The sequence below is a fragment of the Chionomys nivalis genome, chromosome 15, assembly GCF_950005125.1.
Source record: "Chionomys nivalis chromosome 15, mChiNiv1.1, whole genome shotgun sequence".
Classification (NCBI taxonomy): domain Eukaryota; kingdom Metazoa; phylum Chordata; class Mammalia; order Rodentia; family Cricetidae; genus Chionomys; species Chionomys nivalis.
The window spans coordinates 52,740,885-52,759,013 of record NC_080100.1 but is presented as its reverse complement, the minus strand read 5'-3'; the positions used below and the strand labels follow the sequence as shown (position 1 = coordinate 52,759,013).

The following is an 18,129-nucleotide window of genomic DNA, read 5'->3' as shown; positions in this document are numbered from 1 at the left end:
TCCGTCACCCTCCTTGACTAAAGCTCACCTCAGAAGTGGAGCTGCGGACATTCATTTATGCTGTGAAACACAGGCTAGTGCCCTGGGTGGGACATGGAAGGGTTTCCTCTCCTTCTTAGGCACAAACAGAATGTCCTCGCAACCCTTTCTTTGACTGTCCTTATGCCCTGGGGCCACTCCTGATACCCTGAGTGTCCCCTCTACCCCAAGGGTTCTCCCATATGCTCTGTGCAGTTTCACCCGGGCATGGGCTTTCCCATACAGTGATGTCTCTTATACCCCAAGTAACAGAAGCGATCTGGAGAGAAGATGCATGGGAAGGAATTCATAGATTGGTGAACGATTATGACTGTGTCAACTCCTGGAACCACTGTATCAAGATGCATTTAAAAGAGGCTTCTTAGAGAAGCAGAGCTAGAGCCGGCTGGAAAACATCCTGCCCATCAGCCCTCACAGCCCTGGGCAGGCACAATTCAGGCTTCTGGGGAGAGAAAAGACATCAGTGGTCTTGCGTAGTTGTGGACCCAGTGTGATTCAATAGCAACCCGACTTGCAAAATGCTCCCACTGATGCAGCAGGGCGTGACGGTTGTGGGGTAAGCAATTGCTTTCTGATCGGGTCTGAGGGCTGTTGCACAGGAGGAAATTCATGCCTTGAACCATAAACCTGACCAAAAGCTCGGGAGCTCATATGCTCTATACGGGGAGCCTATTGTCGATCTACTGAGTTGACATATTGACAAACTGCCTTCTAGGTATTTGTGTCTATGCCTATAGACTAAGGCTGTTGTCAGCCTTGACCAGGGAGGCTTTGGCTGTAGCGGACAATGGCTAATGCAGAGACTCATAATTGCTCACAGCGCTGAGGGTAAGTGACTGTTGAATTCTCAGCCCTTAATGAGACATCTATATCACTCCCTATGCCCGGCCATGGCTGAGGGAGCTAAGGGAGTATCACAGAAGAGGGGATGGGAACGATGAAGGAGCGGAGGACAGGCAAAGGTGAAACCCGGACTCCCCAGATCTGATCAGCCGACACACGTGCCTAGGAGATAACTGTATTTTGTGACTTCAGTGATCGGAAATATTTCTTCAGAAGAGGATCTGTAACCTTCCTCATAATGCCTGGTCCAGGGAAAGATCATCCAAATACTACACAGGTATAACCTATCCCCTGTCATGGACTTGAAAATGTTGTAGTGGCCGTTTGTTAGTTCCTGGCTACTCAGCCCCAAAATATTCACACAGAAACTATATTATTTAAATCACTGCTTGGCCAATCACTTAAGTGTATTGCTAGCTAGTTCTTACATCTAGTATTAACCCATTTCCAGTATTTTATATTTTACCACGAGGTTCGTGGCCTACCAGCAGGGTTTTAGCATGTCTGTCTCTGGTGGTAGCTCCATGGCTTCTCCTTGACTCCATCCTTCTTTCTCCCAGCGCTCAGTTTAGTTTTCCCTGCCTAGCTCTGCTCTACCCTATCAACGGGCTAAGGCAGTTTCTTTATCCACCAATGGTATTCACAGCATACAGAGGGGAATCCCATATCATGAAAACTCAGAGCACCTTGAGATTCTGGGAGAACCTGAGGGCTCAGAAACTGCCTTTTGGTGAGCTGTAAAGAGGGGATGCTCCAAAGGTGAATATCTCTAGTTCCCTTCTCTTCCCAGGAGGTTCAGACTTGAGAAAGATGTGTTTCACCTAGAGATTTAGAGGAGACAGTAGCTGTTCCATCAGCAGATTCCCCAGGAAGACCGGGTGGTCAGCAGCAGTGAGCATGGACTGACTTAAGTCCTCCCCATTAACTGAGATCTTGAAGACTTAGAAGCTACCACATCCTTCTAGGCTCTAAAGCTAGGGAGTATGGCCCTCAAGTCCAGCATAGCTCATATTGGTCATATTAGACGCCCTGAATACTGAAGGCATGTTAAAATTGAGATGAATGTTTATAAGGTATAATTTAAGATATTCTAGGGAATTGTGGAAATGAAAACCATATTGCCAAGCCAGGGTGTAGCTCAGTTGGCAGAGTGCCTGCCTAGAGTCCAATACCTAGCACCATATAAAACCAGACGAGATGGGTTATGCTTGTAAACCCAGCTCTTGGGACGTGGAGGCAAGAGGACCAAAAGCTCATGGTTATCTTTGGTTATACAGAGAGTTTGAGGTCAGTTTGGTCTACGTGAGACCCCAGCTAAAAAAAAAAATAATAATAATAAAAAATAAGTTGCCAAACTTCTTTGGAATTAAATTTCAGAGGGACTTATAAACTTTCTGTGTATCTTTGACTGACAGCTGGAAAGTAAGAACAGTTAGTACAGCTAGCTGGATGAGGCGAACGTCTGCCATGTACACACAGCAACCGGCTCTACTGCCATTTGGGCACGGATTCCGAGTGGCTTTGAGGGTGGTAGGAGGGCTCACCTGACCCATCCACAGCCCATTGTTCTTGTTACTTAAGAGGCAGCGATTTATTGACCCAGTGAGTGTTTGTTGGCTGTTTACTTCAAACCTGGTAAATGGACAATGACAAGATTTTTTTTTCCATTGGACTCACAGGACGCTAGGGGGAGCCAAAGGTATAAGTAAGTGTCACACCAGGTGTATATATATGATATCATGATACACACCACGCGCGTGCACACACACACACACTCACACACATCAGGGCAAATCTCCTGATTTCTCAGAATGTGACCCCATCTGGAAGACTAGGGAGGGTGTGTCCTGGAGACTTTCCCAGAATGAGGAGGTCCCTAGATAAGCGGAAGACAGATTTTAGTGTGGTACTATATAAGGTCACCCCAGAAGAGACCTTATGCCTGATCGTCCCTTTCACACACATGATCAGCGAAAGAACTCCATTTTTACCAAGGATTCCCCAGAAAACAACACACACGGTTAAAACCTGCGCTCACTTAGAATGACTGAGTGTCGTGGTTATTAGAAATAGTCTCTTTTTTATTTCCACATTTGTATAAAAAGTTGTGATGTATTTGGGCTGGTAAAAGAAAAGCCACGGTGATATAAAGAGAATTATGGGAAGTTTGGAAAAGGTAATGATTTTAGTGTTTGAGAAAGCGGTCGTGAGATTCCCTCTTCGGTTTAGTTATCCAAGCGGTCGAAACTCTGGGTCTGGAACTCCTGGAAGTCCTCTGGGACGGTGTCTGTAACAGGAATCAGGCAGCAGTCAGTGGGGGTCCTTCCACCCTGTGGTCACGGCACCGCATGCTGCAAGGCCTCCTGTAGGGGGCACTGTCAGCGCGTCCGAGAGCCCCACAGGCTTGCAGCCATTTTCGACTTCAGGCTGCCTTTGTCCTACACTGCTGGCTTAAAGCCCAGCAATGCTTACTCAGAGGCCTAAGGAAAATTAGCCGGCAGAGTGCCTTTTCAGTCTGTGATTATGTTTGAGCCTTATGAAAAGAAAGGCTGCCTGTAAATTAAACTGAATAAATTTCGCACTGAACCCCTAACTCTAAACCATGCAGTTAAATTCTATGGGTTTCAATTTTCACATTTGGGAAAACAGGAAAGCCTGGCTCTGCCTTTCGCTTATGCTATGCTGGGAATGTCAGGTTTTAATGAGCACTCGGAGTGAGCTCCGGGCTGTGGGGAAGGATTCCTGCTATAGAAATAAGATATGGTTCTCTCTTGGTCACTCCCAGTAGTGTTGAGAGGTAAGAAGCATGCAGGTTACCATTGCAGCGGTACTTGAGGTTGGACCAGATGATGTTTTCTTGAGAGAAGCAGAACACACCAAGTCGACCGCCACGCATGGTGGTGTCTATAGTGACCCCAGAGTCAGCCACCAGCTCCGAGCCTTCGTAAAATCGCACCCTGCAGGCAGCACAGATTCCCGTGGTGAGGACAGGGTTCCATACTTGCCTCTTTATTTAGACATGTCATTTCTCACTGACTCTAGCTGGTCTATCCCTACTGAGATTAGAAGTTCCCCAGGATAGGAGCCAAGGACCCATGTCTCCCTAACTTGTCTTCAGCAGGCCCAGCACAGGAACCTTGACAGGTACTTGCTGGAGAGTTAAAAAGAAAGAGCCTGACGTCATGGACAAGAGGTTTTGTGGCTTCGCTGTCTTGGGAGTTATTAGGTCTGTATGTTATTCTGTGAAGAGTCCGTGTTCTTCCTCAGGTGTAGCTGATTTTACTGGGTGCTTTCACTGCCCCAATTCTCACTGAGACAGCACCCCATAAACAGCTTTAGGTAGCTATGAAGTAATTTCTGTTGTCATAGTAGCACTGAGTGACAGAAGCCCCCTGATGTCTTAAAACATCCCGGAGTAAACCAAACCTAATCTCATACTCCATACCATTGTGGAGTGTCCCCTGACATGCAGGGAGGTGTGGGGCCTGTCGGTGAGCTGGTTTGGGAGAGGGAACTGCATTTTACCTCTGAACATCAATCTCTTCTACATTGGCTTCAAGTTAAACTCAATTTCCCAGGGTACACCGAGAAATGCCTGAGCACATGTCTTGTTCAGAAATTAAGAACTGGTTCACACAGCAGCACTGGCAATGCCCTCATAATAGTCAATTCTCCTACACATTACTCCGTGTTTGGATGCCACCTTCATGCGATTCTAGGCATGGTTCCAAATGGCTCTTTCCTTTGTCCTCTGGGGTAGCTATGCCCAAACATTTCCTATTTTGCTGTATAGCAATCAATTCTCATCCCTTTGCAGTTTTAGGTTTCAGGTTGATTTTTTTAAAAATTATATACATAGCTAGGTCATATTTTCTATGATTTCGTTTTGGGACAAAAGAGGCACATTGAGCCCCATCAGGTAAGAACCGATCAAGCCCGGTGTTCCGTGGAGTGAACAGACGTGCGACATAAAGGACAGAACGTGAATTAGCTGTCGCCACTCGGTTCTCATTTGCCACACCAGACCACTTGGCCCCTTCCCGCCATGGCTAGAACACAGCAATCCATACGTTCCCTAAGCACAGCACAGTAGCTTTGAAGGCTAGGGTATGAAGCCTGGCTGCATTCCAAAGATGCAGCCCTAAGCCACTGTAACTCCCAGGACTAGTTAAAAAAAATAGTCCTATAAGAAAATAAGGTCATTACATCTGTCACACGATGGACAGTACATGCCAGGCAACCAAAGATGCTGCCCTAAGCCACCGTAACTCCCAGGACTAGTTAAAAAAAAATAGCCCCTTAAGGAAATAGGGCCATCACATCAGTCACGCAATGGACAGTTCATGCCGTGCACAGTACATGCCAGGCAACCAAAGATGCTGCCCTTTGGACCTTATGACCCAGTAGAGTGGACAGATGGTCAGAGCTTGGCAGGCAGTGTGACTGGGTGTGAAGAGGGATTACACAGGTCCTGGAGGATACCGTCCGGATAGCTCCTGATATCCGGTCTGGATACCGTCTCAGTTGCCTATCCTCTCTCCCGTCCCAGTCACCAGGTCCACTCTCGAGCTTTCCCAAGAGTACATCCAAGGCCACGGCACCCCCTGAGGTATCCCCTGCTCTGCAGCTTGGCTCTGCTGTCCGGGGAGCAGGTAAGCCCGGTGTCTTCACCCCATCTCTCTTCTGGGAGCCCTGCCTTGCAGACTCTGAGAGGTTGGGACTGCTCAGGGAAGGGGAAACTCTGGTTTGGAGAGTGGCCTGTGTGCTTCCCTCTCCCTCCACGGCAGGAGGGCTCAGCCTACCTGATGTAGCCCACCTGGGGCCTGTGCTGCAGGAACCAGCGGTAGGACACCTTGTCCTTCCAGCCCACATTCCTGGAGTCCTTCCACAGCAGCCTGACCTGGTCGCTGGTGTCCCCTGTGTGCCACAGGGAGTTGCGGAGATGTTCCCCTGGGCCAGTTTTAGATTTCACAGCCTGGACGAAGACAAGAGCGAGATGTTAGGGCAGGACCTGAAGGTCCTTCCTGTTTTAGGTGTCTGAGGCCAACACGGAGGCAAATCAATGCTCACTGCCAGGTTGCAGTTTCACGCTGGCAAAAGCATAAACTTTAAATATCATTTCTACTGAGCTGGTCCCAGCCCTGTAGAATTCAGCAGCAGATAGTAGTGTGCTATCCACTCCACCTTTCTTCTGATACAAGCAGACTCTGCCTGTTTGCCCACTGAGGGCTCCCAACGAATGTTGGACTGCGGAAGTGTGCCTTCTGCCCTAGCAGGAGAGGCAGAGGTAGCCTGTCATTCCCACACAGTCCATCTCTTTGATTAAAGACATTGGCCAACTTCTAACATGGTCTGCTTGAAGTATGCCTTAAAACGGTGGTTCTCAACCTGGGGGTCATTACCCCCCATCAAATTTCTAGCCCCCCAAATATTTATATTACGATTCATAACAGTAGCAAAATTACAGTTTTACGAAGTAGCAACGGAAATAATTTTATGGTTGGGGGTCACCACGACATGAGGAACTACATTCAAAGGTCACAGCATCAGGAAGGTTGAGAACCACGGCTAAACCTCTACCTCTTTGACCCCACTCAGCCCGAAACTTCCAGCCTGAGAGGTTGAAAGAGCTGGTTAAACGGAGGAGGTCACTTTAGGATCCCGGAGCCAGCGTCAGCATGATCGCATCCATTTCTCAGATTAACTTAGTGCCTTTCTGGAGAACTCTAAATTTAAAGGAAGGCGAGGGGCTTAGAAGAAAGGCAGGCATGGGGATTCCAGTCACCAATACCTTGAGCTGAATGCCAGGTTCTGCTACTGCGCGGAACGGTGTGGCCTGCCAGTATGTCTGCTCTGTCTGCTTCCACATGACCACATAGAAGCTGGAGCTGTCTTGGTAACCGAAAATAAAGCCGGCATAGTCATCATCTGTCTGGGTATTTACGTGGAAGGTCCCTTCAAAGTCAACTCCATTAAATGCCGTGTACCCTGCGGAGTTCAGATGCAATTAGAAGAAGCTGCACTAACAGCTGGCAGAATTCTACACACACAGGCAGAGGCTCAGGACGTACCCACTGCTAGGCCGGGGTCACTGTTCATGGTCTGTACAATTTCCATGCCCTGTGGAGAGAGAGGAGGGAGTTCAGACAACTTTGAGGGGGCCGAGAGAACTGAGGGCAGTCGGGGACCTCAGGCGCCAAAGCCACTGTACACAGTCCGGTATCTAACATGTTGTTCTGTGTGATACCTACTTAAAGGAGCATGCACAGCAAGAAGGTTTAAAGAAAGCTCGGTGTTGACGAGAAATACTTTCACTAATACGATCACATCGGCTGATTTAATAAACCCTGAGCCAGGTAGGGGACATAAAACATAAGTTCCGATGGACATTTGTGGTTGTGTTGTACTGAGCGTACAATCACCTGGAAGAGCCACCCAACAATGGACTATTTAGGTCAGGGTGTCCTGTGTGCATATCCGTGGGGGAGAATTGTCTTGACTGGTGCAGAAGACTCAGCCCTCTGTGGTAGCACCATTTGTGACCTTGGTTGAGGACTATGGAGTGGAGGAAGGGAGAGGAGTACCAGGCATGCATGCATGCATTTCTCTCCGTTCTTGACCACGGATGTGATGTCACTAGCTACTTCCGGTTCCGGCCCTGACTTCCCTACGGCAATGGACTATGACTTGGAATTCTGAGTGAAGACAAACCCTTCCTCCCCTAGATTTCTTTTGCTAGACAATGTGATGTGTTTTGTGACTCTGGAGACTCTACGAGGCCCTGTGCCTTCTTCAGTGGAGAGATGAGGAACGAGATAAGGGTCATATTGCTGAGGCTCTAACTGCGGCTATCACAGCCACTTGCTGAAGTGCCACCATGAACAGCCACAAAAGTTTTGTGGAGCATCAATTCCATCTTCCATGAAAGTACAGTGCCACAAGGCCACCAGGAGGAGCATATGGCGAGAGGAGAACCATGTGGTCCTCAATGCCCCCGATTTGCTGCCCACCACTCTCAGAACGTCCTAGGCAGAAAGGCTGAATAGAATTGCCACCAACGTGTAATGTGTACCTGGTTCAGGACCACCCAGTTGGGGTCAATCTGGGCATCCCCTTCAGGGTCCAGGACCACAGTCTGGTAGGCCCTGAAGTCCGTCAGGGTGATCTCTGCATTCTCGGGACAGACGTCAATTCGATCGATGACCTGGTCCTGGTCGAAGTCAGCTTCACAGATATCCCCTACTCCATCACCTGAGTGGGGGAAGAGAGGAGCAGTGACTCTGAGGCCACCTCTTCAGCAGAGAAGGGGGCTGGGCAGGGTGGAAACGTTCAAGTTCCCACCTCCAGGCCAGGATTCTTTGCAGAGTCAGGAGAACTACATTTGCTGTGTTCACTGAGCCCCATCCTGGAGCCCTCATGACAGCCAATCAGGCCACGCTGAAACCACCTGGGGTTTCTCATAACATCAGTCTAAAAGGTTACTCCCGCTCTTCCCCCAGAAAGTTCTGACATACACTTATGTTCACAGTCTGGTAGATCATAAGCCTGACCTTCTATGGGACAAAAGTCTAACACACGCACAAAACCAGGAATTGCTATCATTTTGGTGTCCCCTAAGTTGCACTGGGCTCAGCTGGCACACTAGTGGACACATGGCATTTGCTTTACTGGGAGGTCCCCTCTGCTGGTGTCATTCCACATCTGGCCTAGTGCGCGTGGCTCCTTAGCTGCCCAGTCCTCACGGGTGTGTGGGCTGTGTGCTTAATGACTCTCTGACTCCCAGGGGCAGAAACAAGCAAGACCAGAGCTGCACTGAGGGCCTTTGGGGACCCATCTGTAGCGTGTGGCTGAGTTGTGTTCTCTGTGCTCTCATCCCAGGACAGCTCAGGAAGCAGCAAGGCCGATCAGCTCTGACCCAGTTGCAGAGTGCTCTCTACCAGATGTCTGCTGTCTACACAAGCCGGATTAGAAGCAGAAGCTGGTGGAGAGCGGGAAAGCCAAGGATGCCCTGGGAAAGTCTGCAAGGCTTCCCGTGGCTAAAGTGTGTGTCCCAGGCAGCTCTGGGCGAAGCAAGCTTACTGTTGCTATCTTCCTGGCCTGGGTTGGCAACCAGCCGGCAGTTGTCTGGGCCGGGGGGCACCAGGTCTGGGATGCCATCATTGTCATCGTCATCGTCACACTCGTCACCGATTCCGTCCTTATCGGTGTCCAGCTGGGCGCTATTGATGACGGTGGGGCAGTTGTCCGTGCTGTCCTGGTGGCCATCCCCGTCACTGCCGAGGAAAATTACAGTTCAGTGGCGACTACCCCAGGGAGGAGTCTGGGTGGGCTGTCAGCAGGCGGGGTTTTATCAGACCCTAGCAGACCTTTCTTTGATAAGGCAGCCTCAGAAACAACTCCCCCACGACTCCCGTCTCCTGAAAGAAGCCAGCCACTTCCTGTTTGAAGAGAAGAGTCTATTTCTGTGCTCTGTTACTCTGGCTGCTGTTGTCTCGAAGGACTGCTGGCTGACACCTCTCTCCTAAGAAGTGTGAATGCTCACATGAAGGCGGAGAGGGGAGATGCATGTGAGTCCGTGTGAGTCCTTACTCAGGCCTTGGTGAGCCGTGAGCTCGGGCTTGATGCCGGACCTGAGAGGTCCAGTCTTTATTTATAAGATAGCGATAAACACAGCACCTGCCTCAAAGGGCAGCTTGGAGACGGAATGATTCAATTTTAACACCTGTAGAAAGCCCATCCTACACACCTGGCTCTAGGGGCCAAGTCCTCTGGTGTTTTCTATTGTGTTGATTTTCATGAGGACTCAGACCTGAATGCCATTGGGAGGGTGAGAGAGGGCCACTCTTTCCCCAGAAGTAAGTGTGCACTGGTTGTACCCCAGGGCTGGTCTAAAGGATGCCTCAGGAAGCTCCCTCTCTGTCTACCTGACTTTTCTCCTTTCTAGGATGAAGGACCATGGGGGATGGAGGGCGGGGTGGCAGGGGTGGTGGGTGCCAGCATGTGGGGGTGGTACAACCGCTCTGTCTCCAGAAAGACCCTCTGAGTCTTCTGGGACCTTACGTGGCTACGAGGGTTAAGAATGGATTCTTTTCTCACTCTGCTCCACTCAAGGCCTGTCCTGTCTTAGAAACGGCTCTTATACCCTCTAGGAGAATGCACAGAGAGAAGCCCTTCTTTTTGGACAGAGGACAGAAGGGTCCCAGAGAGCCTGAGTTCAACATGGACATTGGAACACTATGGCTGAGAAAGCCAGTTTCTGCACTTTTCATGGCACAAGAGCAAACAGGGTGGATCAGCACCATCCGCAGGGCCCTGCTATCTCTACGGAGATCCTAGCCTCCTCCCGGTGTGGCTCAAGTTCATGGGAATTAAAATATTGCAGAATGAGTCATTTGTTTTAGGCAAATATCTAGAGGCTGGCGGGATAGGCTATTTTAGAAACTTCTATAGATGGCAATCAGAATACATGGTGACCCTCCACCAGGAACAGTCTTGATGCACACAACACCTCATTTAGGGTAGCTGTCAGGGCACCAACCCTACCGTCTGCTCTGAGAGATAGACAGCCAATGTCAGACTGTGTCACCGGCAACCTTGCCTGTGCTATGGTACCAACAGAGGTCACCATCTTCTACAAGTTGCCCAGGGATGGCCCTGTATTATTCTGAGTCCAAGGATGGAGCTTCCTCTGTATTATTTTGAGTTTTCACTTAACCTATAAAGTGTGGTCATTGTCTCTCCCATTCTGATGAAGCAATGGGCTTCTAAAAGATTGAGGAAACGTTTGAATTTACTAGGCTGGGATGCACAAGGCAGGAAGGACGGAGCATGAAGAAGATGGGACCTCGCAGGAGCCGTCCTGAGCAATGCAGGGGGAGTTGAGTCCCTCTGCAAGTCAGCTGAGTCTGTTACTCGTGGAAGAACCATGCCTTGTTTTGGGGGATACCCGTTCAAACCTGTCCTAACCACCTCTCCAAGAATCACCCAAGGAGAGAGGGGATGAAATATAGCTAGGGGGTAGAGTGCCTAGCAGGGACAAGATCCTCGTTTAATCCCCAGGAACTGAATGAAAATCCCCCAAGATCCCAAGGAGGAGAAGGATCAGTGCCTGGGAGTTCAGCCGCCCAGGGCTGGGTGATACTCGCTGTGCTTTTCTTGTGTGTCCCACAGCCCCTGCCCACTCCTCCTCTTCTGCTTTCTTTGTGGCGATGCTGGGATTGTACTCCAGGCCTTGCACACGCTAGGCAAATGCTTTGTCACTAATTTCTGTCCCCATCCCTCCCTGGGCTTCTGTAGGGCTCCATGTTAGGCTAGGAAGAATGAATGGCAGAATGCCCTCCCTAGAATAATTCCTCTCCATGAAAGAGAAAAGGTGTCAAGGACAATAAAGCAACAGTGAGGTCTTAGCAAGCCCCTCTTCTTGGGGTGATGGTGAACTTTCCTGATAGGATAAAGAAGGGGTCCACTGAGTGCCACCTGTGTAACAAAACCACAAAGGCACCTTTCCTGAGCTAACTCAGGTCCATAATAGCCCATGGGCTATATATCTACAGGTAACGAAACTGAGGTACAGAGAGATTAGGTCATGAATGGCATCCAGCTGCCTTACTCCAAAGCCATCCTGCAAGGCTCCATGATGTTACATCTCTTTTGCAAAAGAGCTCAAGTCTGGGTGGAGCTGAAACCGCCTCTCCCTGAATACTACGTAGATACAGTGGCCTGGAGCTAAGGTGGAAGCCACTGTCTCCCAGCAACCTGATCCACCCAGAGAACCTAGAGCACGGGGCCAACAAAATGCTCTGACAGTCCCCACTCTCCCCAGATCTCCCGCCTGTTTCCCTGCGGCTGGAAGGCATGCCATACCTGTCCTGGTTGGTGTCACACGAGTCCCCAACCAGATCATTGTCCACGTCCGACTGCAAAGAGAGCAGAAGGCGTTATTTGCTGCCGGGCCTGCATGCACGGGCTAGTCCTGAGAAGGCAAGCCTGGCCCATCATCCTTGGGTGTCAGGAATTGTTTCTTGGGCTCTAGGGTAGAATAAAACTGCAAAAGGACAACACCATATTGGTGTAGGCACAATGCTGAATTTTCAAAAAAGCCTTTTAAAATATCAGACTTCATAGAGGGGCTGCCCACACACCAGCTGAGCTGCCTGGGAAGGGTTCTGGGTGGCATAGTGGCAGAAACGGGGGGCTCTGACTCGGTGGGGAGGGAGCCAGCCACAGGCGTGGGTCAAAGCACATTGACTCTATGTTGTGGCTGCAGTCTGGAGGTGAGGCAGCATAAGTAGTAAGGCACAGCCAGTAACAGGGCACCTCTTCTTTTTCAGGGCTTCAGAGACAGACTACACATCATGCCCAGGGATCCAAGCAGTGGGTGTACGGGAAAGGGAACAAAGTATATTAATCTGCAGAGTCAGACATGAATTTAGGAACTAAAGGGGCCTGCAGTTAGGTTCATATCGTGTTTCTAGTTTCCCTGAGAGGAGAAACTTGGGCATCACTAGGCTCTTGGATTAATATCATCCATGCTGTGTGGCTGTGAGGTGAGTCCCAAGGGTCTCAGGAGTGCCTGAGTCACACCGGTAACTTTGTGTGCTTAGACAGTTCTCGGCCCTCTATCCCCCTTCCCTCAATGATCACGCCTGCCTTGGCAACACATTTGAGATTTCCATGCCCTTGACCATGGTCTAGATGTGTTAACCAAAATAACCAAACTCAAATAATAAGAATAATTGGCATGTTATGTCTAAAATAATTACTGTGCTTTGCCACGAATGGATGCTTCAAGGTTACCATGACCTTTGTCTAACTTTGGTGTAAATTATAGTCTTTGTGGCTTTTGCCTTTAAAACTCTGCATCCCTGAGCTTTGGCACCAAGAGACTTTTCAGAGGCACAAGCCCACTCTGGGTCTGGCCATCAGTAAAAAAGGCTTTTCATTGGCTTAATCAGTGTCCTTGTCAATCAGCGTCTTGTGTGGATCATTTCGGTCCCCTCATTCTCAGGGTTAATGTATGTCATTTCTCCATTTGAGCCTTGATACAACAGCAAAGAATTGGCCAACAGCTTGGCTGGGCTTTTCCAGATGTTGATCATTAGCAAATCTTTACATGAGGGGGTTCAGTCCACAGCGTGAACCCCATCTTACTAACCTGGTTAGGGTTACTGACATCAGGACAACTGTCACAAGCGTCTCCGACACCATCACCATCCCGATCCCGTTGGTCATGGTTGGGAACTCTGGGGCAGTTGTCCAAAATGTTTTTTATTCCTGCAAGAACAGAATTCTACCATGGGTCAAGAAACAGCTATAGAAAAGGGTGGAACATAGAGACTCCTAGCTGATGAGAAGCCAGGCTGGGCCCCTTATTCCTGCTGGGCCGTTGTTACTTTGCCATCTTTAGCGGTATCTGGAGGTAACTGCAAAGGAAGGCTACTGTGAGGCTCCAGCATGAACAGCTCTCTAAGGCAGCTATCCAACAAACTCTAATTTCTCTAAGATGTTAAGGGTTGAGGCAGCATCCAGAGAAGGAGGCCATGATGCCTAGGTGGGCTGACCCAGCGAAGGAGGACCTTGTGAGTGTCTAAATTTGAATGGAGACAAAAGGCCTTTGGGCAGTGGTGTACAGGAGCTGGGCCTGGGCCTATTGAATCCCTGTTTCTCAATTTCATGCTCAATGACATCTGAAACCAACCACACTGACAAGAGCAATATTGTAGAAGTGGACAAATACCACAGGTTAGGGTATTTTATGGAACGGGTTTATCAGCATGCCACTGCAGAGAGGTGGTCACTCTAGCTAACCCAAGGGAGACCTATGCTTTAGGGGAGGAACGTATATGTATTCTGGAGGAGAGAATGTGTGCGTTTGAGAGGGTAGTATTTAAAACAAAAAATCATAAAAATGAGTTTCCTCCAGTGGTGTACTATGTTTTCAGAAATTCAGATCCTAGGCTGGCATTGAACAAGAGTTATCATATGGTGTGGACACCATACGGAATAAAATGTCCTCCCTCAGGCTCCATGAGGCTTCTGAGCTGTCCATGGCATGGACCTCACAGAAACTCCCCAGGGCTGAGTCCCAGAACTGGACAGTGCAGCCACCGTGACATCCCAGAGCAGGCAGGGGGCTGGCCACATCTTCCTGGCCAGGGTACAGTATCTGACCCTTGCAGCCTGCTTTCTTGGTCCACCCCCACCACCCAAATCATGACATGGAGAGTTATTATTAGTTATGAATGCTCGACCTTACTTTAGGCTTATCTCCAAAGCTCCTTTAGCTTACATTAACCTGTTTTCCTTTATGTACATTTTACCTCAGGGCTTTTTACCTTTCCTTCTGTATGCCCTACTTTCCTGCTTCCTCCATGTCTGTCTGTCTGGAAGCTGCCTGCCTGACTGGCCCTGGACATCTCCCTGTCTTTCTCCCTTGTTCTCTCTTACCTTTGGAGCCTAGATTCCTCCTCTTATTTATTCTCCCTACCCACCAGCGCCACCTATCCTGCTACTACCTAGCTATTGGCTATATATATATATATATATATATATATATATATATATATATATATATATTCAGCTTTTTATTAGGCCAATCTGGTGCCTTAGGCAGGCAAGGTGAAACAGACACAACCCATCTATACATAGTTAAACAAATGCAGCATAAGCAAATGTAACACATATTTACATAGTTAAAGTAATATTCCACAACAGACCCTACTCATTTCTCCATTCCCAGGCCTCTCCTATGTTGAGGAGTTGGGGAGTGGGGAAGTGGGGGAGGAGCCAGGAAGTCAGATGCCCTATGCACACAGCCCCGACAAGACACTAGTAGAAAGTATTCTCTCGAGTTCCTGCCAATAGTATAAAGTATCAGAAACATCTAGGGTTACTGGACCAGCAGACATAGGTCAGAGGGACCACTAGAGGGGATCCTGAGTCAGTATGTCTAGTCCCACTCTTGGGGAGGTCAAAAGGACAAAGGAACTCCAAATAAGAGACCGAGTAAACAAACCTACCATCTCCATCCATGTCGTCATCACAGGCGTCTCCTTTTCCATCCCCGTCCGTGTCCCTCTGGTCATTATTCAGGACAGTTCGGCAGTTGTCACAGGCATCCCCAAAGATATCTTTATCACTGTTCCTTTGGTCTATATTGTGAGTCAGGACACAGTTGTCCTAAACGACAAGAAGGTGTTTAGGCACTTACACAGACTTATTCCTGCCTCACTGTTGGGGCTGCCCAGGGCTGTCTGTGTTATATTTTAAACACCCATGGCTCTTCAGGACCAGCTGCAGTGCTGTGCAAACACAGGCATGAAGACTAAGGTGTGAGATGACTAATCTCAGTGACTGGCTTCACAGGCTGACTTCCACAATCCCTGGTGAGCTGCGATGTGCATGCTCGCCCCACAGAGCTGGTACCTGCTCATTCAGGATCCCATCTCCATCAGCATCCTCATCACATGCATCTCCAATGCCGTCTCCATCTGCGTCTTCCTGCCCCGAGTTTGGCACATACTTGCAGTTATCCTGATGGGGAAAAGAGCTCAGAGTCACATTCCACACATCTGTCTCATGTAAAAAAAAAAAAAAGGATTTCTGACCTCAAGACTGAGTGTGGCTCCCTGGCTTGGTTAGTGGATGCTTTGTTGACCTCATTTGAGGTGCAGCTACCACAAAATTTTTAGGTAGAACCCACAGAACCTTCCCAAAGTCATACAAGACAGCTTTGGAAGTCCTCAGGGTATTTTGCCCTTCTTCTTCTTCTTACCTTCTTGCAGTTCCTGGCAGAGCACGGCAGTTCTTCATCCGGGTAACTGTCGATGTCTATATCCTTCCCACAGATATAGCCGTCACCAGCCCAGCCAACACCGCACTGCAAAGGGAGAGTCCATTAGAGGCCTGGGAAAACAGCCCCCAAGGAGGCGGGTGAGGGTCCCCAGGTGGAAGATCCAGGAGCCTCACATCCTGGGTGGGTGGGATTTAACAATTCAGTTGTGTTAAGAATGCTGGACCATGCCTGTAACCTCAGGGCTAGGAGATGGAGGCAGGAGGATTAGAATCTGTTCAATGTCATCCTCAGCTAAAGAGTGAGTTAAGAGTCAGCCTGAGCTATATGAGGTTCTGACTCCCACAAACTAAACAGGGGCTGGAAAAGTGCCTTAGTTGTAGTAAGATGCTTGTTGCACAAGCAACATTTTGGGTCCCCAGTGCCCACAGAAAAGGCTAGCAGTAGCTCATGCCCATAATTCCAGTACTGTAGAGGTAGTAACTGGACCCTCCCTAGGGTATGCTGGTCAGATAATCCTGTGTCATCAGTGAGCTCCAGATTCAGCAGATAATTATTCAGTAGATAATAAAAAGATATGGTGGCAAGAAATAAAGGAAGACACCTGCCTTATTTGTGTTTATGTGAACCACCCCTACAAACTAACAAACAAAACAAGAAAAACAGAAAACAGTTTATAGTTGTATGGGAATAGACTTAATGACTCGAAACTCCAAAGGCTCAAAGGGAGATGGACAGAGAACGTTCCCTCTGACGCCTGCTCCTGTGGTTCAGACAAGCAAAGGCAACCCACTCTCGTGCACACACTCAGAGGTAATCTGCGCAGACACGCAGGTACACAGCCCTTTTGTCTTCTCGTTCAGGTGGCTGCACACATTCAGGTGTCTATACTCGCCTGCAGCTTAAACAAACAAGATGACATTTTATTTTGGCATTCTCCCTGTACTCCCCATGGACATCCATGTTGTTCTTTTGAGTGGCCACAGCTCTGCTAGAGACAAGGTTGTACTGGACGGGCCTCGACTGACTCTATTGGTTTTCCACTGAGGGCGTCAGGTTTCCAACAGCTTTGCTGTGGCTGACCGTGTTGACTCAGGTCACTTCAGTGCGTTTGTCCTTCTACGTGTGTACTCTAGTTCATGGAATTCTGGCTCCAAACATTGATTTATCAATTTAATGTGTATAGTGTGCACCTGAGAGTATATATGTGTTCCATGTATGTGCAGGTGCCCTTAGAAGCCAGAAGAGCAGACGAGGACATTAGATCCCCTAGAACTGTAGTTACAGGGAGTTGTAACACACACACACACACACACACACACACACACACACACAGTGTTGAAAATTTAACACGTCTTCCAAAGAGCAACAAGTGCTCTTAACTGCTGAGCCGTCTCTCCAGTGCCAAAGGTATTTCTAATTTGGGGTTGTGCTCCTAGTGTTCTCCACATGACCGCCCAACTCGTCTCCTCTTTTCTAAAATCAAGACCGAGGGGGCTGGGGGGCTCCAGCGTCCACCACTTTTGAGCCACAGACTTGTATCTGAATCTGTTCTTCTGGGTCAGTTTCCACCCAAGAGGGAAAGTTTAAGGTGCTCTATCTCTGTTCACATCCCTTTCTTTGAACAGAGGTGGTTCCCACGGTGTGGCCAGTGCTGGTTCTGTGTACCTTCCCCTCCGGGATGTCCCCTTGAGCATCCTGCTGCCCAGAAAGCCGGCAGTAAGCCTCACTCTAACAGATGAGGTGGCAAGCAACGATTTTGTTTCAGTTTTTAAAATTACATTTACAGTGTTGCCTGGAAGGACAGGAGATTAAAAGTTGCGTGTGCACGTGTGTGTTTGTGTATGTGTTTGTGTGCATGTGTGTGTTTGTGTGTGGGGTGTGCAGTTGTGCGTTTGCGTGTATGCGCGTATGTATGTGTGCCTGTGCATGTATGTAGGTGTGCATGTGCATTAGTGTATGTTTGTGTGTGTTTGTATGTGTGTGTATATGCCAGTGCGCGTGTGTGTGTGTCTGTGTGTGTGTGTGTGTCTGTGTGTGTGTGGTCGGTGAAGGGTACCTTTGCCTGCTGAGTCATTTCTTTGCCTATCTGCCAACAGTTTTTCTAAAGTGGATTTTCCCAGCCATTTTCTCCAGTCCTTAAGAAAACACTACAAGGTCATCATTGTCCCTTTTTATGCAAGAGTCACATGAGCTCAACCTGGGTCAGTGCCTTGACCAAGCTCTCAGAACTTGGAGCATTAACCTCAAGCCTTTCGACTTTAAGCCCTTGCATTTGGTTAATGTACACTTTTGAGTTCTCCCTTGAGTATCCAAGGTGCCCCGAGACAGAATGTTTGACTCATTGAGATAGAGGGAACCCTTCCTAAGAGCTGTCAGGTGTGAGGTGGGGCCAGTGCAAGGGGGTAAGGGATGGAGGGGGGTAAAGGATGAGGGAGGAGGGAGGAAGGAGTAGG

At 48.8% G+C, this 18,129-nt stretch overlaps 1 protein-coding gene across 2 annotated transcripts in view; it reads right to left on the bottom strand.

Moving 5' to 3' along the window:
- Window positions 1-2,961: 2,961 nt before the first annotated feature.
- The window catches only part of Thbs4 (thrombospondin 4), a 46,160-nt gene continuing 30,992 nt past the window's right edge, over window positions 2,962-18,129 (bottom strand). For both annotated transcript variants that reach the window (XM_057789523.1, XM_057789524.1), the window contains 12 exons: window positions 15,656-15,760; window positions 15,307-15,414; window positions 14,901-15,060; window positions 13,037-13,155; window positions 11,746-11,798; window positions 8,962-9,155; window positions 7,955-8,133; window positions 6,954-7,002; window positions 6,674-6,870; window positions 5,685-5,857; window positions 3,700-3,839; window positions 2,962-3,169 (listed from right to left, as the gene is read on the bottom strand). In XM_057789523.1, coding sequence (XP_057645506.1) covers window positions 3,108-3,169; window positions 3,700-3,839; window positions 5,685-5,857; window positions 6,674-6,870; window positions 6,954-7,002; window positions 7,955-8,133; window positions 8,962-9,155; window positions 11,746-11,798; window positions 13,037-13,155; window positions 14,901-15,060; window positions 15,307-15,414; window positions 15,656-15,760 — 1,539 coding nt within the window. In that variant the 3' untranslated portion in view covers window positions 2,962-3,107. The remainder of the gene's footprint in view (window positions 3,170-3,699; window positions 3,840-5,684; window positions 5,858-6,673; window positions 6,871-6,953; window positions 7,003-7,954; window positions 8,134-8,961; window positions 9,156-11,745; window positions 11,799-13,036; window positions 13,156-14,900; window positions 15,061-15,306; window positions 15,415-15,655; window positions 15,761-18,129) is intronic.